This window comes from Pteropus vampyrus, unplaced genomic scaffold (genome assembly GCF_000151845.1).
Source record: "Pteropus vampyrus isolate Shadow unplaced genomic scaffold, Pvam_2.0 Scaffold62, whole genome shotgun sequence".
Taxonomy (NCBI): Eukaryota; Metazoa; Chordata; class Mammalia; order Chiroptera; family Pteropodidae; genus Pteropus; species Pteropus vampyrus.
Window position 1 is genome coordinate 6,790,737 of NW_011888843.1, and position 17,500 is coordinate 6,808,236.

The following is a 17,500-nucleotide window of genomic DNA, read 5'->3' on the forward strand; positions in this document are numbered from 1 at the left end:
CCCTAACTTCATCTTTGCCACTCTAAGGCATACACAAATGGATTTTGTACCTACCTACTGCTTGTAAAATGCCTTCTCGTGACATATTGGAGAAGCTGCTTGGTAGCTTTATTCTTAAAGAAAAAGAGAGAGTTGGCTATTGGTATTTTTTCTCTGATTTAATGCTACTCTTAATGTCATTTTCTTTTATTAAATCCTTTCTTTCGCTTTTGATCTTCTTTATAGCAGAGCCACTGGTCATATGGAAACTATTATTAGAAGATGAAAGACTTCATTGCAGTTAAATAAGAGTGAATCATTTGGGCCAATAATACACACATACAGTGAGGTACCATTTGTGTCCAAATGCCGTATGTTATTCACTTTGTAGCAAAGCCGTTGAGGGTTATAAAGGTTTATAAAAATCTGCTTTTTGTCCAAAATATTTAATCTGACAATATGAAAATATATTAATATGCAATTCTTAGCTGCATAGTGTTGATATACTATGTAAATAACGCCGCTTTAAAATGTAAAAATAGAAATCCTAAACTTCCATTTAAAGTTGAGATACTATTTAATTAATGTTAAATATCAGTTTTTAAAAAATATATGTAGATGATCCATACCAAAATTCTAATCATTCAAAACCTACCTACAATGCCACCTTCTTCTCTAAGTAGTCCTGGTTTCTCAGTCGGATATGATTTCACCTATACTTTAAAACTCTTCCTGACATTCATCTTATTTTCCCTTGCATAGTAGTTCCATTAATCCACCACTAAGATAAGAGCCTATAATGGGATAGACGTGTCTATTTTTCATTATTTTTCCTGAAAATGCCTAAATAGTGTCATGCATACAGTTGACATTCAAAAGGCATTTGTTGAATTAAATAAAATGTTTATTATTTGATAGAAACATGCTAAATGTATATTTAACAATATCAAAAGGTTTTAGATTTCAGAAATAGTCTCACGGACGCAGGCCATTTTTATCATCATTGACTATTTAGGAAGCATCTAATTGCACATCGTAATGCTGCGATTCTGTACAGTGACCTCTGTCCTGAGGACACTTACATCTCAAGACAAGTATAGGCTTTATGAACGGCAGCAGAAAAGAATCATTGAAGTGTATGCCCTGTCCTATTACACAAAGTCCTTGAGTGTGTTTCAGGGAGGTGTTTGTAATCACAGTCAGGAGAGAACCCTCTCCGGGCTTAGCAAGATAATGAGAGCTCTGGAGATCCAAGACAGGCCAGGAAGAGTTAGAGTTAGGGGATCTGTGGCACCAATAAAAGAGAAGAGTTTGGTGAGTTGTGGCGAGGTAACCAGCCCTGGAAGACAGAGCAGGGAGGGCATTGCTCAAGCCTCGGTGATGCAGGAGTGAACTCAGCCAGTGAGCGGTCACAAGTAGGTAACTAAAGCTTGAGATTAAGGAATTTAAAAATAAGAGGGGACTAGAATGGTTCTAGGCTGTCAAGGTGAAGTATGCAGAAGCATAAGGTATTGATCTTAGACTTGATCCATAGAATAAATAAAATCCATGCTGGAACTTTGATATGCAAGGGCCCAAGTGGTGGGTGGAGAATGTGGCATTAAAAGGTGAGTAGAAAACGATACAAAAGAAATGTTTCATTTGTTTAGGCAAGCTCCTTAACACTTCCACTTCCTTTTCAGGTATTTTACAATAAGCACGTGTTTCTTGGATAATAAGAAAAGCGTTTTAAACATAAAGGCCAGTTAGGTAAGGATAAATCCCTGGTGCTGGACTTCCCGGGCTGGCTATGGAATATTTTGTGTGGCAGCCAGGCTCGTGGTCGTGTATTCACACAGGTGTGCTTACGCTACAGGGATCCGAAAGTGCTCAAGTGTTCAGTTGTCTTTTCCTTCACGCCAAACAAAAGAAACTGCTGACCAACAATTGCAGCATTCCACCTCAGTCTGCACTAGGTGGGCTCGGTCACTAAGCGCGGGTTAACTTCGTTCCGTTCTTACTAACCTGCTACCTGGGGAGCGAGGAGGATGGAATGGACTCCTGTTAACCACACTGAGAGGACCCTGCTTGGTGGGCTACATCAGTTCTGGTTTCCGCTGTAGGAAAATGATGTCAAGAATTGGGGGTGGAGGGTGGAGATACAGAGGAGAGAAATGAAACAGTTTTAATAGATGGAACTTATGAGTTAAGAAAAAAAAAAAGATGAACTGAAATCAGATTAACAGCCATTTGCATCTCTTGAACTAGATCACAGAATCGTTCATTTTAACTATTTTGGTGGACATCATGGGAGTTTCAGCCTAGCTGATCACATGACAGGTCAGCACTGCCAAGATCAAGGGTCATTTAGATCATGTTTAAATCCTCTTAAAAATTATCTTATCACTTGCAGAATAACCATTAAATAAATCTCCAAGAATTGCCCAATAACGAATTACCTTAAATCTCAGGCAAAGCAGAGTGAAGCTGTGAGATTTGGAGTGCGGGGGGAAGGACCATGTGTTCTTAAGACAGTTAGGAAGTCTTCTCCCAAAAATCATCTCCAAAGAATTAAAATCCAAACAAAAGAATTGAATCCAGACCAGACTTTAGTGGAAAATCTTTTAAATGTTTAACCACATGAATTAAAAAAATAGTCTGATAGTTTTTTAAAACTGAGGAATATGGAAATATATTTGTGGTTGAAAGGTGTCCTCGGTGTTAAAACTTTCTCACACAAAAGAGTTGGTTATCAGAGGTAGGTCTTGTTTTCTGCAGAATCTCAGTGCGCCTCTGGTATTGTTTCTCACGGTATTCATCTTTTGCTGCCATTTTATGAACTTCCGGATTCCCACCGGTGAGCTATTAAAAAAAATTTTCATGACCACTTCCTACCTCTTTAAAGGATGCACTTTTGGACTCAATAATATTTTGCACATTTGGGAAAATAAGTTTGCTTTCCTCTAATATGACAGAGATCTGGCAAGATAATTGAAACTGAAATCTAGTGCTCTATAACTGTCATGTATAATTGATATTTCACGGGGAGATTACAGTTCAGAAACCAAAACTGTTTTCTGTGTCAATGGGTGTCTAATTACAGTAAAAGCCCATCAACTTTTCTTTTATGTTTATGGCAAAACAAGAAGAGAGAGAGAAGAAAGTAAAAATTCCCAGGACTTTTTTCTTTGTCCATTCTTTCTAAAAAATATCTTTGTTAAAAGAAAAATTTTAAACCAGATGCATTAATAGCAAACTTTCATTTTGATAATAACAAAATGTTTCTAATGGCATATCTAGTTTTGTGTCATTATTGCTTGGTCTAGAAACTGATGACAAGTTTCTGAAATACCCCATCCTGCACTCTTTTAGAAGGATTATGGTAGAAGAGGAGGAACCGAGGTCTGAAAGCCTGTTTCGAAGCAGTTATCTCTGGAGATAACATTAACAAGGATTGAATAACTGCCAAATGAAATTTAATACATTTTCCCATCCATGAAATAGGCCTCTTAAATACAACAGAATAATTACTTTCACAATACTCCCTGGAAACAAAGAGAGCAGAAACATTGGATGTCTTTTTTGTTTGTGGTGTTTGTTGTTAGCTTGAGGATCAGGATAAGGATATTTACCAGGATGCTGTACGCATCCCCATATAAAAACGGCCTTGCCAACAGCCACCTAATTTGAAGCTGCATATCTTTTAAATCTGTTTATGTTGGAGGAGTTGTAGCAAATATTAAATTTTGTAATTTAGTTAAGACATCTTGGCCTTGGCCTGAGTTGGTGAACTGCGATGTTTTTTCCTCTATGATAAAGACAACTGAAGTGATTTTCATATCCATATCTGTATCTACCTATCTATCTATCTATCTATCTATCTATCTATCTATATATACACACATGCACACACACACACATATAGAGATACACATACACACACAAGTGTACACACACAGTTTTAAAACAGAAGCTCCAGGAAGTAAACTTTTTTTTTTCCTTTAAATTTGATATATATTCTGTCAAATTATTCAGTGTTGTTATAAACTTTCCGAGTTCAAAATCTGTTTTAGTCCTCTAACTAAATGTTCGCTAAGTCACTTAACCTTCCAGCCTTAGCTTTCTTCTCTGTAACATGAGGAATTTCGCCTACTATGTTTCCAAGTCTCTCCAAGCCCTTAAACTATGTATACTGTGATTGAAATGTCCTTCTAGCATACCAATCCTTTCCTCGGAAAGCAAGGTTATTTAAAATGATGTGATGCTTACATGATTCCAAGAAGTACTGTACCTCTAAAATTATTTAATTATCCCCAATGATAAATTAACAATAGCTATAATTTCAATAGCTGTGTCAGAATTTGAATATAACTTGACTTAAGATGCAATGTAACTTAGATATTTGCACATAAGAGCCATCGGTGATGGGGCTTATGGAGGGGGCAGTTATGTTTCAAGCACATGATCTGGCCTCTTCTTCCTCTTTTGTAGCTCATTGGACCAGGAATGGGGACACCTGATCTTAAGGTGGCCCATTCATAGGATAGCCCATATCTGCTTCAAAATAATAAACTAGACCATCAGATGATCTGGGCACTCTGAACTCAGGAGTACTAAGACAAGGAGGGAATTAGCAGCAGGTCTAGAACTGGAAAGAATGTACCACGAGATACCAGAAAGGAAGAGTCCTGGCTGGAGTCATGAGAGGGAAGAAGCCAGAGAAACAGAGGGTACCAGCAGAGGTATGAGGTAGGCTGAGGTGGCTCGTGAGAGACAAGGTGTAACCTTAGGTCCTGAGAGCTCTCTGGGTCCAAAAACTTATTACAGAACCCTTCATGATAAATCTTTTACTTGAGCAAGCTTGAATGAGGCTCTGGTTCTTACTATTAAAACCTCCACACTAAATTGATCAGTGCACAAAAATCTCACAAAGGATCATTATAAGCCCCATGAGGCAAGGGCCACATCCAAGTTATTCACTGCTGTGATCCCAGCACCTCACTGAGTGACAAGCATGGACTAAATTAGTAAATATTTCTTTAATTAATAAATGTACTCTTTGATCAATTAACAAGTATCGAATAATTTTTAGATTTTACTTTTATCGTAAATATATCTAAAACTACATTGTACGTAACTATAAGAAGAATCTCCTTAAAGACTGCAAAAAATGTTTATAATCGATACTGATAAAATTAACTGTCTTTATAGGCTGGTTGTCATCAATATTAAAAACTATCGCTTATCTAGATGAAAAGGTGATCAAAATAGGGCTTTAATGAAGTACAGATTTTCTTTTTTTAAAAAGGCACCATCCTTAGAATTTATCTGTGGGTTGAAGGAATCTGCTTTTTCCTTACATTATTATGTATTTATTGTGTGGGAAGTGGGCAAATCTCGATCCTTGTGTATATACAGATGGCAGTACTGGTTTCTACCGTCTATTTCTGAGTTATTCTGGTGATGGATTTGTACTGGCCATCTACTGTCTTTCTTTCCTTGTCTCTTATGTGACCAGAAATAATGTTTCTGAAAGAAAAGTAAATAGGACACGCTGTTTGTGGCCAAGGAAACATGCAATGCAAAACGGATTCTTCAGATTGGAAAATTATTTCACAGCCACAGGCAATGGAATTGAGCTCATTATCACATAGAGAATCGAGCTCATTATCACATGGATCTGGACCTATTATCAGTCATTCGTTTGACCTATAATAGACGTAGTTTACAAGAGAGGCCTTAAAACATTAAGGATATCTTTGTCCCCAACTTTCTTTTTGGAAAATGATCGACATTATTTGAGATGATCTAAAGTGATTTGTAGAAAATGTATAAAATTAGGTAACATGTATGGCTAAAATCTAAACAAAAACAGAGCTGGGACACTGTGTTCTCAAAGATATATAGTGTCATTTAAGATTTTACTATCGTTGTTCAGGAGAAAGATCTAAAATCAAATGGGTGTGAACAAAGTAGAGCGAAAGAGTGCAAAGATGATCATAAGTGAAGGTAGCTTGAGATCTGAGGGTTCTGAAACTCATAGACCTTCGTTGTTATGCAGTATGCAAGTATTTTCAATTAGAACAGATAACACTATCTATAATTATTATGCACCACTTGTTTTTCATATTGCTGCTTCTTGCAATAAGCATGGAACTTGTTCTCTATAAATTCTAGTATTATTTTCTCCATTTTGGATTTCAGTAATTTATCCATGGTTACACAGTTATAGTTAGAATCTAGATGTTGTTGACTCTTATCATTGTATTCTTTCCATTGTCTTTCATAATAGTCGAGTCAAAGAAAATATAAAGGTTATTAATTGTGCGGATTTTTTCCTCTTATAAAAATTAATACCAATGTGATCCAGAGGGGGCAAAAAAAAAATGAAATTGCAGGATCAATGTCTGAATATGTTTCAAATGAAAAGCAAAATATTAACCTTAAATTATGTCATAGATGACTACAAAGGAGGCTTGAAAGTTTTGATAGAGTGATTCTAAAATAGGAGTATACATCTCTGTTATGCTCAAATCGGTGGCTACCTTCAGTGATTTCAACTTAGAATCATCCTTTGTGGAAATTCAAGAAATTAAATCCACTGGCAATACCAATAAATATGAATCAGCACTACGGTAATTATTTAGGTTAACCTGATTAACAGACTTAAAGAGCTACCATTTGATCAAGGCCTGTGAAATTCATGCTTTACAAGTTGACATCTTAGATGGAAAGGGTAATCATTGATTGGATCAGTCTTGTAAATGCACAAATATAAAAATGGCAAATCAAAACCTGAATGGAAAGTAGCTATCACTCTTTGTTTAGATGGAAAACAAAAATATATACCAACAGTGAGTGAGAAATGGTTGAAGGAACTGTGTGGACATGGTCTGCGATCAGGCTTCAGTTACGAATGAAAGACAGGAGTGGCATGGCAGCCGTGTCACATATGGGAAACGGGCTCACGCTTCCTCCCCGGAACTCTAGGAACTGTAACTAGAACCAGTGCGTGAAATGTCCAAGGAGGCCGACTTGTGGTAAAAATGGAATGGACCGCTTTGGGTATCCGTACATTGCCGGCATCCACATAGAAGCTAACTAACCACCATGTAGAACACGCCGGAAAGCAGCACCGGCGCACAGGTGGCATACAGCACTAGGCTCCTCAGAGTCCTCAGCTTCAACATTCGCGTGTACTTTTCTAATGCTCACGAGTCTTAAATCCTTCACTATTCTTGCTGTATTTTGAATCTGAGCAATTAGTATGATTTATAATGTTCCTTCTCCCACTCCTGAATTATTTTCTTCTCTATTATTCTAGAGCATATAAAGGTGATACTTTATACTAGGCTACCTTTAGATATCATGTGCTTTGTTCTGTTGTCAAGTTCAGATTCTTATTGTTGTTGCATTCTTTGGAAATACTCCTTTTAAACATTCATTAGCAAAAGAGTAAATAGTCTCCTTTGTGGCTTTATATTTTGGACTGGAAAAATTAAAGTTTTTGATTCATAGCAGTCTAAATTCATGGATAAATATTTTCAGTATTATACCCATCCCATTGTCCTGTGTAAATGTTCACCCAACAATAGGTAAGAAAATAACTACTTAAAAATGCAAACGAAAATTTAAGCTACTCATATTCCTCTTGATTTGCAAATGCTTAATGGTTTTGCTTTAAGGCTCACGCTGTAAAGTCAGAAATTGCCGTCTAATGCCAGGGGTTCAAGCTCTCTGGACTCAGAGTAGGTAGTAGTAGTTAATAAAAAGCTCAGCAACATTTTTTTTTTTTTTTCAGACCAAGTCATCATAGTGTACTCTATAATTTTATTCTTGGAAGCATAAAAAGTGTTTACAATATGGTGCCTTCCTAGGATCAGAATAGTGAAAAAAAAAATGGAAAAATGTCCAAACATCTTTGCATGGCAATGATGGCATTACTGGTGTGTTTAATAAAACCTTTATTGGTACATTTTCCGGTGTGGTGGCATTGGCAGGAACGGTCCCCCTTTGGATTTGGAACTCAGCAGCTGATGAAATACAGTAAACATTAATTTGGAATGGGCTGCCAGTTTTGGAAAGCCAGGTGACGTTTTATTATATTTGTACCGAGTAGGGACTATGTCCCATACTGCTGTAGCTTCCGCTGTCAGAGGCTTAGCTGGCATTATGGAAAAAAAAATGGCAGGCCAGAGAATCTTATCCCCTGAAATGAAAGTCGAATGCCAAATTGAAATTCCTGTAGGATTTCCGATAGCAATGGGGGAATTGAGAAGCCCACAATTAAGCATATGGGCATTAAGATAATTGTCAGATCTGTTGGCGGACATGATAGAAGACAGATGGGTACGAATCAGTGCGCTCCACTGCAGCACCCTGGGAGACAATTTGACGTTTTACCTGCCTGAGCTACTCTGCCATATTTGTCACTGAACGTACAGCACGGCATCTTACGGAGTGTTGAGTGTTTTTGCAGGGGACTATAGGTGTATACGTGGTCCTTCAGCGCCCTCTAGTGAAATGCATTTGGGAGTTTTGTTTTTCAAAGGCCAGTCTTCAGGTCCTTGCTATCCCTGGAAAAAAGTTGTGGCACCTCTGGTTCCCACTAAACTCTACGGTTCCTCTCACCCTTTCAGGTTGGGGCCCATCGTGAAGATGGCGTGGCCCTGCGAGGCAGCCATTCTCTTGTGCCAAACCAGGTTCCGGTCCCACAGCTTCCTGTCCAGTCAGCAACTTCCCCTGATTTGAACCCACCCCAGGACCCTTACAGAGGTAGGTCCTCCTCGAGGGTATTTGTGACCTCACTTAAACAATAATAGATCTAGTGCTGATCCCAAGCTTATTTGGCATTCATCCCTCAACAAGCACTGGCAGAAAACCGAGAATCAAATTTGGTACAAAAATGGTAAGTAAATGGAATAGTATTTAGAACGTAGCCAGCTAATTGTGTTTCTCCTATAACTGTTTTCCTCAAACATCCTCTGAAATCCTGGTACAATTTCGGTGGAGAAGGAGACCACAGACTGATGAGAGGAAATTTTATTTTAGCTATTTCCACATTTTACTCATTCGGGTCCTCTAATGTGGTTAGCTGTAGCCTGAAAATGATATTTCCAAATGAATAGGAAGGAAGGAAATTGTTTTTGTTGTTTAAGATTGAAGGAAATGTAGGTACATTTTAAAAAACTGAAACTTGATTGGGCGACTTAGTCACTATTGAGTCATCCAGCCTCCTAATGATTGCCTTGCACAGCTGACTACGAGGGGTTTTCATGACCCCAGGACATCGTACAGGAAGGAGAGCTGGGCCCATGCTTTCTGTGTGACTGACTGACCAGGTGACTAGGAGATCATTATTAAATAACATTCCCATTCCCCTCACGTTTAGAATAAAAATGGTAATACTACCACAGGAATATGTATTAGCATTTTTTACCTGTTAAAGATTGTACTGAGTGTTAATTATATGTATATGGGTATGCCTCCCCGTTTTTATCCAAATAGTAATAATTCGATGGATCTTTCTTTTAAAGAGCTTTTGGGTTTTCTTTCTCTGTCCTAGACAAACACTTCCTAAATTTTAATATGCATAAGCATGACCTGAGGGTCTTATTAAAATGAAGATTTCAATTCAGTAGGTCTGCGATTCTGTGTTTCTAATGGGCTCGTAGGTGATAAAGATGCTCCTGGCCCATGGACCAGTGAAGTGACAAGGTTCTAGACCACACAGATTACAAACAGAGGGCAGTAGACATGTTTCTACCTTAGAAATAAATTATTACATGAGGGTCTAGTTTTAAAATGTATTGTGATCTTGAAAGTTGAGCAATAAGAAAGCTAGAAATTTCTCCAGTGAGCAGCGATCTGCTTTCCATATGTACCATTTTTAAATGCTGATTACTCTTTGAGGATAACAGAAGCGTAATTTCAGAATATCATTAGGACATCTATTGAAGTCTTGACTGCACATATTTAGCGTACTCCCTGGGAATTATATTTTAAGGACATTTTTCTATTAAATCATTGCATATGGAAGAAACTTGATATAATAGCTGATATTTACTTGGGTTCTTAATCAGAACATTGAGGTGTGTGATTTTCATGATTATGATTTTCATTGCAATTAAGTTGATGTTTTGTAGACAGTGAAATTACCATCTACTCCAAAAGATTGCAAAATAGAATTTAACCTCAGAGCCAATGCAGGGAAAACTTGTTTCTGCAGGTGCATTTCTGAAACTTCACCATATAGCATAAAAAAAAAAAAAAGTGGCAGAAGGATCACAGTTCAGCAGTATGAACTATAGAGCTGGCAGCTCCACGGTCTGGCGGGTGCGTGTGTGTGCATTGGATCGTTGGTGAAGCCTTTCACCTGGTCGCTCGTTTTCTGCAGGCATGCCGCCAGGATTGCAGGGCCAGAGTGTCTCGTCCGGCAGCTCCGAGATCAAATCCGACGACGAGGGCGATGAGAACCTGCAGGACACGAAATCTTCCGAGGACAAGAAATTAGATGACGACAAGAAGGATATCAAATCAATTACTAGGTCAAGATCTAGGTAACAGTATATAATACTGTCGCTTCATTTAATTCCTTTATTGGACTTTGATGAAGTGAACAGAGCAGGAAGAAACTACTCAGTTTTTTCCTGGCAGGTAAATCTACAGCTGAAAAGAAAATTAAAGGCCTGCTCTAGAGGTACTAATGTATCGTTTAAGATACCTGTACTCTAGTGAAGCCTGAAATGTCTTTGCATTTATGAATTTGGACCCAGTGCTAATTACACAGGGTAAAAACAATTTGTAGCTGATTCAAATGCAAATGGTTGTATTTTTAAGACTATTCTTATTCTACAAATTTGGTCGGCAGTGTTATTTCTTCAATATTTCTAAAAAGAGATCTTACTGATATTGAAAACTCTCAATTGATGTATATACAACTGTAACATTTTTCTTTCCTTGAACCTGAGCACATATTGATTTTCCAGTGTTATCCTAAACATGTTGATAAATATGACAGCAATACCTAAATTGCTAATTATTTTTTTTCTCCCGGATACTTCCTTCTACAGGAAATGCAACTTCAGGAAAATAGCTTCTGGTTGGTTTTCTTAAATACAGTATCTGATATCTTTAAATTAGAATCTGTCTCCTTGAACTTTAACTCTAGTTGGATATTCAGATGGTTTTTGAACACCATGACACCCATGTTCTTTGCATCGGTTTCCCTGGATTGTTTTGATTTGCAAATTTAAAAAAAAAAAAAAATTGCCAAGACTACACCTCCCTTAATTTTAAAGGCTGTCATTCTCAAGGTTATAGATAATGTCCTTTAGGAATTAAGAACATGCCACCTTTCCATATTGCCTTTGTAATTATTAAGATAAATTTTACTCTGCATCCTGCCACAAGTTCCAAAACTGCTAAAAGCTTCTAGCTTGTGCCTTTCCTCATCGCTGCAGTTTCCTGCCTCTCGGCCACGTTGGTGGGAAACCCTGAGGGGCAGGGCTTTCACTCCTTTCCAGGGCTTCTCCTTAGTCCAGTCAGTCCTTGGTAACTTAAGTAGTGGCCATAACGTATGTACATCAGTGGATCCTTTGAAGTTTCAGTACAACATTTCAACTTGCTGTTAAGAACCTTCTTATTTTAAACAGTCACTCTCATGACATTTATTTATGTCTCGAAAACTAGACAGTTTTCTTTGCATCACCCATTCTAATTAGTTATTAGCCTGGATAACTTTGGAAAGCAAATTCCCATTTTCAGGCCCACTTTGTAAAAAGCATGGCCTATGTTTGATGCGTAAAAACATTACCCAAATTTTTACCTTCAGGAGGGGCTCAGCGGAAACTCAACTCTGTTCTCTTTTCACTTATGACTTCCTATTTGTGCAGTGGACATGAATTAATAGTTACCTTGATTTTTCTGCTGTCAGCACAGGTCATGGGTGAGGGAGAGAAAGATCAGAAAGGAAGTGAGGAAGATCGGATGGCAAAGGAGAGCCTTTTCCAATTGCTTCAGTTCAGTTGTGCGTTCACCAGCACGCGTCTACGGCAGACAGACTCATCTAGAAGGGAGTTTAACCTGTGTGGAGATGGGCAAAGTCTTACTGCATCTTTCTTTGGTGTCTCCCACAAGGGTTCTTGGTTTACATAAGCCATCTTTATGTGCAACATGTGCTTGCAACCCAAGAATATCACTTCCGTCTTTGATCGATTGGGGTCCCTCAACCATAGTTGATCCTTATCGCAATTTGGAAGTTACCCAGAGATTCTCCAAAGTGGAAGATTTGGAGCCATATATTTTAAGCCCGCATTCATTAAGTGTATATTGCATTGACTGGGTAACTTCCCATGTGTCTTCTGGCTCTGAAATATTTTGATTACCATATTTATTCTGTGAACACTTCAGATTCATGGGATTTTAAAGTTTTGATCAACCTTCATGGTCCTTTAGATCAATGCTTGAATCTCTAGGTTAACAACCTTAGATGATTGTCTCCATATTGTCCCTTACAATGGAGAGCCTGTTACTTTTGGTGATGTTTATTTTTGATATTTCTCATACCCCAAAATTTCTTGCTCATATTAATTCCGACTATTCCACTCGGAGTTCTTCTTTCTGTTCCGCCTTCCTAAGACAAGACATCTCCCACGCTTCTCTTTTTTGCATAACCACCCATGAAAAATTTGAAGCCCTGATGCCATGAAACTTTCCTTGTGTGATATGCTTTCCAGATGGCTCATCATCCTATTTGCCCTTCATTCAAATGTTTCTAATTTCTCAGTGTGACACCCACAAACAAAAGTAATCTTGCCTTTCCAGACTCTACTGGGTCCAACAACGCCTTTGATATGAATCATACAATATCTCTTCTCACAATTAGAGATTAGCATTTTGGCTTCATTTCTGACTCACAAGGAGGTTGTGGTCATTCATAACCAACCAGTAGATGTTTGGTTGTTGTTTTGTTTTATTTCTTTTGCATACCGCATGTCAACTCGTGTTTCCCCAATCCCTTTTTGGGATCATAAGCATATATAATGTTAAAGGCCATGGAGATCATGGTTTTCTATCCTTTTAATTTAATACATAGAGAACACGAGACTCCGATACATTAAGTGGATTGACCGGGCCTTCAAAACAAGTTAATGAGGAAACCTGGATAAAGCCCCCGGTCTTCACTCCCATTGCTCTGGCATCTTCAATGTAGGACCTTCTTGTTAATCCCTTTAGCCGCATCATGTTAATTTTGACCTATCAAAATGTTTTTCTACTCACTTATTTTTCTCAAGTTTCAGATGTCACAGTATGAAAATTAAAAAAAAAAAAAAAAGAATAAAAAGCAACTTCAGTCTAAAACTCTGAATTATGGTCATGCAGTGTAGCTTAAGCCTGAATTGACTGTGGCCTCATTTGCAGAGAGAGTAGTCATACTGATAAAAGCTTTGCTTCCCTTTTTTGTCTCCCTGTATTAGCATGGGTGCACTCTGTGCCCTAATTTAACCTCTCCTGTTTGGTTTGAGTCGAATGTCTAGGAGAAATTGAAGGTCTTGTATATGGACCATCACAGCCATCGAGAGCAGCCCCAAGTTCAAGTGGGTGTAAAATTCTGCCAAGGACAAGAGCTTGAGATGAAAACATTCTCTGAAAACTCTGGAAGAAAACAAAAGCAATTTAGATACCTTCTTTTTCCCCACACCATTAGAAAATGTCGCGTCCCTTTTGTCCCGCAGCAATAATGATGACGAGGACCTGACACCGGAGCAGAAGGCCGAGCGGGAGAAGGAGCGGAGGATGGCCAACAACGCTCGCGAACGCCTGCGGGTCCGCGACATCAACGAGGCTTTCAAGGAGCTCGGCCGCATGGTGCAGCTCCACCTTAAGAGTGACAAGCCCCAGACCAAGCTCCTGATCCTCCATCAGGCCGTGGCTGTCATCCTCAGCCTGGAGCAGCAGGTCCGAGGTCAGTGCAAGCCGGCCAGCCTCCTCGCAGAGCCCAGCCTCGTGCAGCTGGAGGGAGGAGTGATGGACTCACCTGCCTGGAGCAGGAGGAGATAGAAGACTATTAAGCATTGTTGAGAATACTTGTATCAATTGGAGACCACGTCTCAATCTATAAGGCAGCTTTCTTTTTCCTGTAATTAAGTTACAGGATTCTCTTATAACTAAGACAACATTGTGACACTTCCTTGTTGTTACTGTCAGTAATCAGAGCCTAGCATGTGCGCTTCACAAACTTTCTCATACTGTAGAGTGGCTCTGCAAATCCACCGTGCAGTTCAGCTCGCCTAGTGACTGAGTAAATCGGTCTCCGTAGTGCACGTTTCCTGACTGTCCCTTTGTTCTGTAACGTAAAACCTGAGAAAGGGGTCACCAGACACACAGAAGAATGCGTACTACCCTCTCCCGAAGCCTTGGCATTAACTAAAGGCTCTGTGCTTCACTCCTCCACAGAAAGAAATCTGAATCCGAAAGCCGCGTGTCTGAAAAGAAGGGAGGAAGAGAAGGTGTCCTCGGAGCCTCCGCCGCTGTCCTTGGCCGGCCCTCACCCCGGGATGGGAGACGCGTCGAATCACATGGGGCAGATGTAAAGGGGTGAGTGTGTTTGCAGCCTGAACTCCGCTCCCTGTACTCACAGCAAGCCGTCAGCCTAACAGTCGCGTTTTACCCACATTAACAGATTTTTTCCACTCAAAAAAAAAAAAAAGTTTAAAAATACATAAACTTCTGCGATGAATGTATTAACTAATTTTCCTCTCTTTTTTTTCTTCTCAGGTCCAAGTTGCCACATTGCTTCATTAATACAAGAGACCACTTCCTTAACAGCTGTATTATCTTAAACCCACATAAACACTTCTCCTTAACCCCCTTTTTTTGTAATATAAGACAAGTCTGAGTAGTTATGAATCGCAGACGCAAGAGGTTTCAGCATTCCCAATTATCAAAAAACCGAAAAACAAACAAAAAAAAAAAAAGAAAGAAAAAAGTGCAACTTGAGGGATGACTCTTTAACATATCATTCAGAATGTGCAAAGCGGTGTGTGCAGGCTGAGACGCAGCCCGGAGACTGAATGGCAATCTTTCCACACTGTGGAACAATGCATTTGTGCCTAAACTTCTTTTGGAAAAAAAAAATAATAATAATTAATTTGTAAGTCTGAAAAAAAATATTTAATTTAAAAAAATTGTAAACTTGCAATAATGAAAAAAGTGTACTTCTGAAGAAAACTACATGAACGTTTTTGTTGGTATTCAAGTCAGCTAGTGTTTCTAGTTACTGGATATTGAATAAGGGAAGCTCGGCTGCCCTAGTAACAAAACCAGCAAACGTCCTGATGACAACGAAGTGATGACATTAGCCATTCCTTAGGGTAGGAGGAACAGATGGATCTTATAGACCTATGACAAATATATATATAAATATATATATAAATATATATTAAAAATTTAGTGACTATGGTAAGCTTTTGTTCATTTGTTTCAGACTTTTTTCTCCTGTAAAAAAATAGTACTGATTAACTTTTTTAAAAGAAAGATTTTACTGTAAATATGGATTTTTTTTTTTTGTCTTATTTCTGTCCCTTTTCCCTGGTTTGTTATCATAACCTGTAGTGCCAACTCTGCTACTAGAGGGGTAGTGCAGGACGAAATGCTGACCCTAATGTTGCTTTTCATTCATAAATAAGTAGAAAGTTATTTCTCCAGTCTTTTGGGAACACAGGACTTAAAAGTCACATCATGTGTAGATATTACAAGCAGCATTACCAAGACATGGCAAAAAGAGTTTGTCTGAATTGTAATGTTGCGTTTGTGACCCTATTCTGGGATTTTCAGAGGTACAAGGTTAGAATGCTACAATGTTACCACTGTGCCTTCCAATGTTTATATCATCGGAAACATAACATAATCAAAGTGGCTGTGATTTAACAAAATGATTAAAGTGTTACCTACATGTGTAGCCGAAGTAGTGTGCAGTGAGGCGTTTCTGAATACATGGTCAGATTTTTGGAAAAAAAAACAAAAACAAAAACAAAAAAAAACAAGTAAAGTTCAAAAACCATCAAATGAGAAAATTGCAAGTAGTGTGACAGAGCTGATTGATTTTGTTGCTTTCTTGATTTTTTTTTCAAAATGGGTTTACTAAGACGTAGATGACTTAACTGCCTCCTCCTTCGTCTGAAAAAATGCCAATATTCAATCATCATGCAGCATTATATCAAGCCTTATAAGTCCTAAAGCATTAAGTTGCACTTTCTTGAGGAGGGGTAGTGCAGTATTTCTCTGGCCAGTATGAATGAAGTTTATACTTAACATATTTGATAGAAACATAGATCAAGCTATGGCACAGCAACTCATCAGATAGCTAGCTTTGACGTCTGGGCACAATTGAACCAACTTCCATCGTGAATCTTTATAATGATTGACTTTGGTGTATAGTGCAGTAAACAAATAGTGCTCCTAGTTAAGTATTTGTCAGCATCCTTTTGTCTCTAACTCGTTTCTATTTTTACAGCCACACAATCTTGGCATGTATTAAGAAAAAAAAAAAAAATCCCTGTTCAAGTAGTTTTTCCACCTATCAGCACTGAGTAAATGCCATAAATCCATCGAAATGGTCTAAATGTTCCATCTGTTCTCCTGTTTTGCCAGTTATATAGTAATGAAATACATTTGTAAATTTTATGCAACAAATGGCAAACGTATCATTATTTTGAAATTGTGTATGTAAAAGTTATATTTTTACATGTAGACTTGTTATTATGTGTTTTAATACATTGTATTGGTTTTTGTTTTTTTTTAAACTGTGTGCTTTAAAAAAGTCTCATTTAAATGAAATAGTGAGCTACAAGAATCTGAATTTTATGTTCATTTCTGAAAATGTAAGAACAAATAAGATAGTTACCACGTGGTCATCTTTTACAAACCCATAAACATTTTGATTAGCTGTGTGTGTGTTGAAAACTGTAAATATGTTCAGTAGCGATAAAACTAAAATACTTTGATTTGTTGATAAGTTCCTAAAATGTGGAGGTGGATTAAAACCTTAGGAGAATAGCAGAAATCAAACTTCATGAAAAGTTATTCTGAGGCTTTCCTGTGAAATGTATGAACAAAGGGGTCAAAGAAGGGCATGGAAGACAATGTATACATACTCTCCCCTCCTCCTGCATAATGGAAACCACGTGTACTCGTTCCCTCAGTATGTAAAGATTTCCTTTTAGAGGTACATTCTGCACTCATTTTGTATAGTCTACCAAGGCGGGTATCCCTAGGAACAATATTATATAGGAAGCAGGTATACTTGGATCACATTCAGGATAAGTGTACAGAAGAAATTATGGTGTTTACTCTTTAGGGAACTGGAAATACTCCCTGCATAGATGTACATTTTAAGAATGGCACTTTTGATACACGCTATCATACAGGTGCTTAATAGAGCTGATTTAAAGTTTTTCAAATCTGTAAACAAAGCAAAAAAAAATTTAAATTGTAGTTATTTGATTATTTTTTAAATTGGTGCTTTATATTTTGTTCTCAA

The 17,500-nt window shown here is 38.0% G+C and overlaps 1 protein-coding gene across 14 annotated transcripts in view; it reads left to right on the forward strand.

Moving 5' to 3' along the window:
- TCF4 (transcription factor 4) overlaps window positions 1–17,500 on the forward strand; it is a 340,304-nt gene that overhangs the window by 322,586 nt on the left and 218 nt on the right. For 9 of the 14 annotated variants that reach the window (XM_023531161.1, XM_023531162.1, XM_023531165.1 and 6 more), the window contains 5 exons: window positions 8,598–8,733; window positions 10,355–10,517; window positions 13,695–13,924; window positions 14,416–14,556; window positions 14,737–17,500. The exon at window positions 14,737–17,500 is cut by the window's right edge and continues 218 nt beyond it. In XM_023531161.1, the coding sequence (XP_023386929.1) occupies window positions 8,598–8,733; window positions 10,355–10,517; window positions 13,695–13,924; window positions 14,416–14,552 (666 nt within the window). In that variant the 3' untranslated portion in view covers window positions 14,553–14,556; window positions 14,737–17,500. The remainder of the gene's footprint in view (window positions 1–8,597; window positions 8,734–10,354; window positions 10,518–13,694; window positions 13,925–14,415; window positions 14,557–14,736) is intronic. The other 5 variants (XM_011361117.2, XM_011361119.2, XM_011361118.2 and 2 more) reach the window with 1 other exon arrangement.